Source organism: Phodopus roborovskii, unplaced genomic scaffold (genome assembly GCF_943737965.1).
Source record: "Phodopus roborovskii unplaced genomic scaffold, PHOROB, whole genome shotgun sequence".
Lineage (NCBI taxonomy): Eukaryota > Metazoa > Chordata > Mammalia > Rodentia > Cricetidae > Phodopus > Phodopus roborovskii.
The window spans coordinates 849,171-859,444 of record NW_026125820.1 but is presented as its reverse complement, the minus strand read 5'-3'; the positions used below and the strand labels follow the sequence as shown (position 1 = coordinate 859,444).

Below are 10,274 nucleotides of genomic sequence, written 5' to 3'. Positions count from 1 at the left end.
TCCCACGTAAGGGTTGCTTAGTTTGCCTACTCCACGGTGCTGTTCTCCTTACCCAGCCATTCTAGAAAGGTCAGAAGAGGCTGGGGCTTGACTCATCTCAGGGAGCATTGCCCCTGGGCCCTGGGTCAAGCCTACACTCCTGACCCCTATCCTAACACAAGGGCCCTATTGAAACCCACTTCACCTCTAAGGGACTTAGAAGGTACTGTTTTCCCCACTCTTGCCCCCTCCTAGTGGTGTCCCAGCTCTGCAGAGTAACCAGGGACCAGGTACAGAAAACGTTTATAGCTAATCAGTGTCTAACTACTTAAGCAATAAGGTCTTAATAAAGTGTTCAGGGTGTAGCGTGCTTCCTACAACCATTCACACACACACACACACACACACACACACACACACACACACACACACACAAAGAAGAAGGAGGAGGAGGAAGAGGAGGAGGAGAAGGAGGAGGAAAAGAATCATCTATGGTTGTTTCCACAGAGAGCTACAGCTTAATGTCCCTAGGAAAGGGAAAAACAGTGTCAAAAATGAGTCTGGTAAGGAAAGCAAGTAGTGAGCTTGGCGAGGGCAGCCAGAGACCTGCCACCACCACCACAAAGCTTTCTTCCACTTTCCCAGTGGAAAACTTAAAAATAGCACCACATTTCCTTTACATGATAGGCAAACAAGGTATTTCCTGCCATTCCTGTGCTTTCCCACTCTGATTCCATGCTGCCTTTGAGGGAGTGGATATGGGTGCTATCCTCCACTCAAGAAGGACTCAAGTGAAGAGGGGTAGGCAGGCCCTGGCAGCCCCACCAAGCAAACTACTTGATCTACTGGGCAAAGTCTCTAGTCTTAAAAGAGTCTGTTTCAATCCCTTTGTTATGTCTGTGCTTCTATGGCAGGTGCTAACTTGCATTCAGCCAGCTGCATTTTGGAGAGGGACAGTGTCCACACTGGGGTGGCAGCAGTGGATAGGGTCCTTGGTCCTGCTTCCTCAGGCTAAAAATTGAGGAGTAGAACAGGATGGAGACTTTAGTTGTCAAAGGCGGGGAGGAATTGGAAGTAAGTGCTAACATGTTTCTTTTTGAGATAATAAGGACAATCTAGAAATAGTACAATTTTGTGACTATACTAAAACACTTATTTGTACATTTAATGGACTGGATTTCATAATATGCCAATTATATTTCAATAAAAGGAGTTTGAAACTTAAAAAGAAGGTTGAATTTTGGAGAAATACTCACTATGGTTAGGGCCAGTCACTTTCTCTCAGGTGTCCTATGTAGCTGCCAGAGGAAATGAGTACCTAATTTATTCTAGTATAAGTAAAAACTCAGGAGTCAGAAATTGAAAGACCCAAAGTATCCAAGGAAAGCAGGGCACATTCTCTCCTCAGAAATTCCTCCTGAACTCCTCCCAAGTCTCCTCCTGCCCTCTCTGCAAAATCATCCAAGAACTTTATGGCTAATCCCTGTCAGGCAGTCACTGATTGCTTCCTAGATTGTTGCCTTTTGGCACAGTGGAATGGCTGTATGGACAGTTCTCCTGCAACAGTCCTGCCTGTAGACTGTCAGTATTTCAGTGTCTTACATAGTTCTTTTTTTTTTATAATGGGATAATGGCCCATTGTGCTCCATAATTCATGACTGTGTGTCTTCATGGATGATCTATTTTTATTATTGGTGTTAAGAGAAACAATAAAGTTTTGTTTTCATTTTCCCACAAATCTTGGTTTTCTATAAACCTCTTTCTAGAAAACTGTATCCTACAGGACCTGACTACTGCCTTCCTGCCTGAACTGTGCTGTTAGCCCTATAGTTTACTTTGTAACCCAAGTCTGTCTATCTTTTTCTTTCTGCCCCTTTTAATTTTTTTTTTTTTTTTTTTTTTTTTTTTTTTTGAGATAAGGACTCTATGTAGCCCTGGTTGGCATGGAACTTGCTATGTAGATCACATTGGCCTTGAACTCATAGATACTCACCTGTCTCTGCCTCCCAAGTAGTGGGATTAAAGGTGTGTGCTACCATAACATCTAAGTCATTTAGAACACGCCTGCTCTCTACTCACCCATCACAGTCAGTTCCATAAAACAGTACAGCTCTTTGGACTTGTTTGTACTACTAGACTTACAACTCCATTTTTTAAATATGTTTATCTACTTGACTCCTTTGGCAGAATTTGAGGCCCCCTGAGGTCAGGTACTGTGTCTTATTAATTTCTGGTTCCCTGTTGCCTCTGTCTGGCAGACAGAAGGTATAAAATGCATGTTAATTGTATTTAATTGAATCTGTGGAATTAGTCCCCTTGGCACTAACTCTAAGAGCTGGAATTACTGGGCCAGAGGGTACAAATGTCCCCTGTACTTGCATATTGTTTTCTCAAAGGTCTAGAAATTCACAGTGCCAGCTGAAATGAGTGAGTGGACCATATTCCTGTTACCTGGCCAGCTTATCATTTAAGAGCTGCTAATTAAGTAGGTGTCTAATAATATTTTAAGAGTTATTTGATTTGCATTTCTTTGATTACTGCTAGTATGGGACATCTTCTCAGGTGTCTGTTTCCTGTTTCTATTTCTCCTCATGGAAATTTCATGTTCTTTGACTATTTGTCTACCCAACTGATTAGATAACTAAGATATAAAAATATATTTGAATAAGCTCCCTTTGGCTTTAATAGTATTTATTTGTTTTGTATATGTATTTGTGTGTGTGTGTGTGTGAGTGCAGTATTTGCACCACATTCATGCAGGAGCCCAAAGAGGTCAGAAATTGGTGTTGAATCCTCTAGAACTAGAATTATAGGCAGTTGTGAGCACCATGTAAGTTCTGGGAATTTAACCTGGGTACTATGCAAAAGCAATAAATGATTTTAATCACTGTGTTATTTTTCTAATCTGCTCCCTTTCCATTTTACTTGCTATCCTGTAGCCTGATATTTTAAAAATATGTTTTATTATCTAAAACATTTTTTATTTAAATATATTTGATCATATTCCTCCCCTCCCTGTATGTCCAGATCTTTCTCCCACCCAACCCATTAAGTTCTTTTTCATTTAACAAACCCAAAACCCAATAAAACAACAAAACTTCCAAACTTAGAAATCAAAATAGAACGATACCCAAAAAGAAAATGAAACCAACCCCCCAATAATAAAAAACCCACCAAAGCTGTAAACAAGCAAATACACACACACACACACACACACACACACACACACACACACACACACACACACACAAACTGTGGAGTTCATTATCTGCTGGTCACCTACTCCTGAACATGAGACTTGCCCTGGAGTGGTTGATATACAGTGTCACTGTATTGGAGAAAACTGATTTCCTTCTCCTAGCAGGTTGTTAATCTTTACTTTAGTGGCTAGGCTTACATTCATTCATTTATTCTTTTTAAAAAATATAACAAAGTAAAATGTAATAAGATAAAGTAAAGTCTATCACACTGAAGTTGGACAAATTAACAGAAAGAGCCAAAGAGAAGGCAGAAACCCATTTGTTTGCACACTCAGGAATTCCATAAAAACATTAAACTGGAAGCCATGATATAAGTGTAGAGAGGACTTGCTGAAGGTCTGTGTATGCCCTGTGCTTGCTGCTTCAGTCTCTGTGAGTTCATATGTGTATTGCTTGTGTTGTTCAGAAGGCCTTGTTTTCTTTGTGTTCACCATCCCCTTTGGCTCTTACATTCTTTCCACCTCCTTTTCCTTGGGGTTCCTTGAGATCTGAGGTGAGGAATTTGATGGAGACAACCCATTTAGGGATGAATGTTCCAAGATCTCTTACTCTCTACATAATATCTGGCTGTGGGTCTCTGTATTTATTTCCATCTGCCAAGACCACTACTAGGTATGGTTAAAGAGAAGGTTTTATGGAGGGAAAGACCACCTAGAATCATCTAGAGGAGTCCAGACTGAACATGGCAAGCAGAATAAACCAGGCCATGAGAGGATAGAGAGAAAGGTAGAGTGAAAGAGGAAGAGGTCAAGAGAGCACATAGTCAAAATGGCTAAGATTTACATAGGAAAGAGAAGCTGGGGGAAGGGAAGGTTTAGGGCATGGGTAAGAAGTATTGAGCTGGCACTTAGGACCAGGTCAGCTTTAATATGCTAATAGGCACTTCAGTTAGCCATATGTCCTGAGTTTCTTTGAGACCTAACACAGGGCGAAGCTTCTCTGATGATGGTTGAACAAGGCACTGATCTATGAGTATAGCAGAATATCATTAATCACTACATTTTTCTTTCCTTTCTTCCTTCCTCCCCCCACCCCCAATCCTTTTTTAAGATCGGTATTATTTGGTTTTGCCCTAGATACCTCAGCTATCAAGTTTCAGGTTCTTGGTCACCTAAGCAGTGTCCAGTATGGGTTTCATCTTGTGGAGTGGGCCTTAAATCAGATCAATTATTAGTTGGTTACTACTGTCAGCATTGTGCCACCATTGCCCTAACAGATCTTGCAGGTAGTACACCATTGTAGATAAAGGGTTTGTGGCTGACTTGATGTTTATGTTTCTCTTTTGATAGAGTATAGTGTATCTTCCTATAACAAAGACTCTGTAACATAGGGGTGAAGGTTTTATGTAGGAACCAGCTCAACATCTCCATGTTCTGGGAGTTGTGAAGATATTTTCCTCCACAATGGGGTTTTGTGTCAGTTTGTGGAGAGCAGCCACAACAGCCTGATTTATTTTTTTTGGGGGGGGGGGTGATTCCAATAGTGCCTCTTTGACCAATATCTCAATTAGATGTAACCCATTTCCAGTATTGGAAGCTTCATTTGGTGATAATAATTAACCACTTGGTACTCCGTCTCTCCCATTATTTGGCAATTTCATTTAGATCATCTTCATATTTTTGTTTATTTGTAACATATTTGTAACAGTATTAAGTTTCCATACTTCCCCTCAAATACCCTTTAATTTTATCTGGCTCTCCCCATAGTCCTTCTCACTATCTCCCTTTACTCCTCTCTCCATTTGATACCCCCATTCCAGATATCCCCTAATCTTTCTAGGGCTTTTATCATGCATTTCTTCTCCCTCCGGCAATCCTATTGTTCTTAAATTTAGTCTTTTAATAGTGTCCCAGATTACCTGGATGCTTTGTGCCAGGAGTTTTTAGATTTAGAATGTTCTTTGACCCATTTATCTATTTCTTCTATTTCATCTTCAGTGCCTATGTATTGCCTATGTATTGCCACGAGGTTGTGGCTTAGCCATAATCCAGGATGTTACTCATCATGCAGCATGGCATCTGTCAGCGGCCTCTCTCTCCTGCCATCTTCTGGTCTGGTAGCCCTGCCAATGCTTCCTGCCTGGCTACTGGCCAATCAGTGTTTTATTCATCAACCAATAAGAGAAGCGTATATACAGAAGGAAATCCCCATCATCTCCTCTTTTCTGTCTAAATAAAAAGAACAGTTTTAACTTTAACATAATAAAATTATATATAACTAAACAGTTACCAAGTAAGAACTATGGGTAACAATATTTAGTCCATTAACATCTGGAAAAATGTAAAGAAAATATTCAATTATCTCTCCTATCTTTGTAAGTCTCAAGTTTTATGTATAACTTATCTTTTATCATAACTAAGTAAAATCATAATTAAAACTGTATTCAACTCCATCAAAGATCACAGAAGGATAATATATAAACTCTAGAATTGACAGAGACAACTCACTGCCAGGACAGTCACCCAAAGTTTCTCTGTAACATTGGAGCATCCATCTTCAGCCTATAGGCCATATTGTGTTTGGCAGACTTCTCAGTAAAGCAGGAAATTTTAAACTGTGCCTGTATTGGCAGTTTGTCTGTCATTTTTCTGTGTGTCCTGCAGAATGTCTAGCAGACTCTTCAATGAAGCAGGAACCTTGCAGGAATGTTCCATTTTGTTTTGGCAAGTTCAGCAGTCTCTTTCCTGTGGATCCTGAATGTCCAGTTTATACAGCATACAGTCAAACAGTCCAAGCAAGAGCAGTTTATTGCCCAAATGGCTAGTCTCACCATATTGAAAGCAACTCCATATGGCATTTCTTCGATGTCTTTCTTTATGACATAATTGGCATTGGCATTGCCAGGAGCAGTTGTGTCTTTCTCATAAAAAACCCTAATAAACCATTTTAAATTCCACATTATTTTTCTTTTTCTTTTTTTCTTTTTTTAAGAATATGTGAATTTTTAAATCCTTCTTTACAGGTTACCTAAACCACTTTTGATTAAGAAAACTATAGAAAGTTAGTAACTGCCACAAGTGGATGCCAGGTGGTGGCACGTGTCAGTTTTCCACAGAATCCTACTTTGAGGGGTATCTGGATACACTGCTCCGGGGCTCTGCTCAAACTTGCTGGAATCACTCATGGCAGATTTTAGTTTACAGGTCATTTTTAACCATATTTCTTTATAAACTCTTCAGCATTCTTACAGATTTTTTTTTTACCGTCCTTAGAGTATTCTTCAGCTAGGCCATCTTGGAGTGGGTGCTCAGGCTGGGAGTCCTTCACCAGTGATATGAGGGTCTGGATTACTTGGTCAGTCTTGGTAGCTGGATTCCAGTTTTCAGCACTAATTACCAGCAGACACACCTGCCCCTTCTCATCAATGTTAGGGTGGTAGATCTTTGTTTCATATGTGATCGTGGGTGGTTTGAATGGATACTCTGTTGGGAAATTGATATCAAGTCTGAAGGCCCCCTTGTCATATGGAGGGTCATCAGGAACAAAAGTCCTTGTCAAGTCAATAAATTAGCTTCATCAACCTGGATATTACATAAGTTTTTCATTCCACATTTGCAGATCTCTTCAAGCTCCTTCATCAGCCTTCTGCTGGCCGACATCTTGGATCTGGTGCTGCTGCTTCCACAAATAAATTCCATATTCTTTAGGGCTTTGAAAGGTTTGAAGATTATCCATCTTAAATATATCTCTTTATATCTAGAAAACTAGCTAACATAACTATAAGACTATTATAGGTGACCATATATAATCTGCATTTAAATATACATTTTTAAATGAGCAATTTAAACACAATTCCCAGAGAAGAAATATACATAGAATAATATTGACCTTAACTTTGTATCAATAAGCCAAAATTCATACAATGTAAAGTATTCATTTCTATATCATATTCCATCTTTTTTCTTTACAAAGAGATTGACTGTGTTCATTAACCATTATAACAAACCCTGTTTAAATGAAAACAAACATTTATAAATAATATTTGGGAATGTGGGTATAGTTCTTCCCAAATTGCTTCCTGCAGTTTGGGGGTGCTGTCAATCCAATGGGGATCCTGAGAAAACCCAGAAACATGTCCAGATCTTGGCTATAGCAGTCTGAGGCTACATCCTCTCAGCTGTTTTGGATGTTGGATCACCTGGGTCACTGCTTCAGGGACTCATGGTTGGTCAAACTATATTAGTTTAAAAGGAATCCACAGCTTTTCATCTTCTGAAGTAACAGTATTTAGAGTTAAATTTTGAACTCAAGGCACTTTTAAAATATATAAGTTAGATTAATCTAGCAGCATTTATAATGAAATGTCTTTTAGTAGCTGTTGCTCTTTCCTCAGAAATCAAACAATTAAAAGACAACACAATAACATACAATATCCAGACTCTCTGTGAATTTTCCATTTTTATACTGCCTTTTAAAAACTACTCTATTTCTTTTATTTTTATTTTTTTATCTTTTGAGACAGGATTTCTCTGTGTGACTTTGTCTGCCCTTGAACTCTGTACACCAGGCTGGCCTTGAAATCTCAGAGATCTGCCTGCCTGCCTCCTGATTGCTGTGATTAAAGGTATTTTTTCCTCTCTCTCCTAAGCCTACATATATTTTTAAACACACTGTAAACCATTTAGAGGTTTTCTGGTTTTTTTTTTTTTTTTTTTTTTTTCTTGTCTGTTAATCTGTCTTTACTGCATATATCTAAATAGAATGGCTAAATTAAAGTGGGCATTTTAGCTGTTGGATTTCCAACATTTATCGCCAGCACTAGGAGCTGTGCTCACTACCTGATTTTTTTTTTTCCTGAAAGTATGGAGTGTTTTATTCTTTTTTTCTCCAGATCTTTTTTATTATTATTATTTTAAATTTTACATGTCGATCCCAGTTCCCTCTCCCTCTCTCCCTCCCTTTTACCCTCTCCCCCCCTCACATGCACCCTGACCAACCTCCCCTCCCATCCCCCACCCCAATTCCACACGTAGGGCAATGCCATCCAGGTGGGATCATGTAAATCTGTCAAGTCATTTGAAGTACGGACTAGGACTTCTCTCCTGTCTCTAGGTTAAGGGACACATCCATGGGGGATGTGTCTGCAAGGTCCTTTTGTGCACCAGGAATATATCCTGGTTCGACTGTCTGAGGTCCCTTAAACTGTTCAGTCCTTCTAGCAGAGACCCATATTCAGGGGATCTGAGTCAGTCACATGCTAGATTCCCAGCTATCAGTCTGGGGGCCCATTAGCTCCTCCTTGTTCAGGTCAGCTGTCTCTGTGTGTTTCTGCAACCTGGTCTTGTCCTCTCTGTCTGCATCTGGATTCTGGTTCGACTCAGTGTTTAGTTATGGGTGCTTGCTTCTGTTTCCAACAGGTACTAGATGAGGGCACCATGATGGTGGATAAGTTAGTTGTTGATCTCACTCTCCGGGAAGAGCATTTATGGTAGCCTTTCCACGGTTGCTCAAATTGTTAGTTGGTGGCAGTCTTGTAGGTCTCTAGACCTTCCTTTAGGTTCAGTTTTCTCTTCAAACAATGGCTCCCTCTTTTATGTTCTCTCTCTCCCTTTCTCCCCCCCCCCTCTCATCTTCTATTCCTACCCTGACTCAATCTTCCTAGTTGCATGTGCTTTCCTCTCCTCCCCTTCTACTTCTCTCTCCATTCACTGCTCCTCCCCATTTCCCATGTGCTCTGGGGGACTTATTCCTTCCCCCTTCTGTGAGGGACCTTATATGAATCCCTTAGAATACACCTTGTATCCTAGTTCCTCTGGTAGTGTGAATTACAGGCTGGTGATCCTTTGCTCTAGGTCTAAAATCCATATATGAGCGAGTACATACTATGTTCCTCTTTTTGTGACTGAGTTACCTCATTCAGGATGGTTTCTTCAAGTTCCAGCCACTTGCCGGCGAATTTCAAGATACCATTATTTTTTTCTGCAGAGTAGTATTCCATTGTGTAGATGTGCTCTTAATCACTTCCAAGTTGGAGATCCAGATTACATTAGATGCCACCACACAGAAACCTTGAGACTCTGTGAAAAGGCTCACTTTGCAGCTGGTCCAGACTATGTCCTCCTCTTCTGGACCCACCCTCACGCCACTCCAGGTTATAGGACCCAGGGACAGCCTCTTACAACTGCCCATTTTTATTTCTCTCTTGTTGCTTACTGTTGGAAAAATTGTTACTTTTGTTATGAATGCTGTCCAGATAGCTTAGATAGCAGTACAGGAGCCTCCGGAGCCAAGAGGAGGCTGCTTCTTAATTTCCATAGTTCTAAGATTAGAACTATTGACAAGAGAAAAAGGGGGGAGGGAATGAAAGACCAAAAAGTAAAGTTAAATGAAGGACGGTCTGACCTGGAAAGCTAACCAATATCTGTTCCTTGGAATTTTCTAGCTTCCTTTCACCAGGCCCTGAGATAAGAAGAATTCACACTGCCCCTCCTTTACTGTGAGTCAACAGGTGATAAATAGGGTCGTTAGGAAACAAAGAGATAGCTGCAACTCCGGTTTGGCCAGAGAAAATTAATTAGCACACCCTGAGGCCCTAAGGTCTATTGACCCTAATAGCAGACCAACCGGCCTCCAAGGGTCACATACTCAAAGGACAGAGGGTCCCACCCCCTCCCTAAGCTTGTGGGTTTGCCTTTAAAAACACCTGGGCCCAGGGGAGGGGACTTCTCTCTAGCCTGCGTGCTGGAGGAGCTCGTTTATGCAAACGTTTCCTGTTCATTAAAGCCTCTTGCGTTTTGCAGCAACTGGACTGGACATTGAGTTCTTGGGTTATCGACCGAACCTGGAAGATTCCTCATTCTGAGGGTCTTACAGTGCCACATCTTCTTTATCCATTCTTCAATTGAGGGGCATCTAGGTTGCTTCCAGGTTCTTGCTATTACAAATAATGCTGCTGTCAACATAGTTGAGCACATGTCTTTGTTGCATGGATGTGGATCATTTAGGTATATGCCTAAGAGGGGAATTGTCAGGTCCTGTGGTAAACTAATTCCCATTTTCCAGAGGAACTGCCATACTGATCTCCAAAATGGCTGT

The 10,274-nt window shown here is 40.6% G+C and overlaps 1 protein-coding gene across 1 annotated transcript; it reads right to left on the bottom strand.

Moving 5' to 3' along the window:
* Positions 1–6,389: 6,389 nt before the first annotated feature.
* Positions 6,390–6,838, bottom strand: LOC127217761 (ubiquitin-conjugating enzyme E2 L3-like). The gene is made up of 2 exons (XM_051178762.1): positions 6,812–6,838; positions 6,390–6,716 (listed from the first exon to the last, which is right to left on the bottom strand). Exons 1-2 carry the CDS (start codon positions 6,836–6,838, stop codon positions 6,390–6,392), a joined length of 354 nt encoding a protein of 117 aa, XP_051034719.1.
* Between the last annotated feature and the right edge of the window lie 3,436 nt (positions 6,839–10,274).

Coding starts and splice junctions, on each gene's coding strand:
- LOC127217761 (XM_051178762.1), bottom strand. CDS start 6,838: ATGTCGGCCAGCAGAAGGCTGATGAAG. Junction 6,717..6,811: donor CCAGCAGAAGGCTGATGAAG/GAGCTTGAAGAG, acceptor ACTTTTGTTCCT/GATGACCCTCCATATGACAA.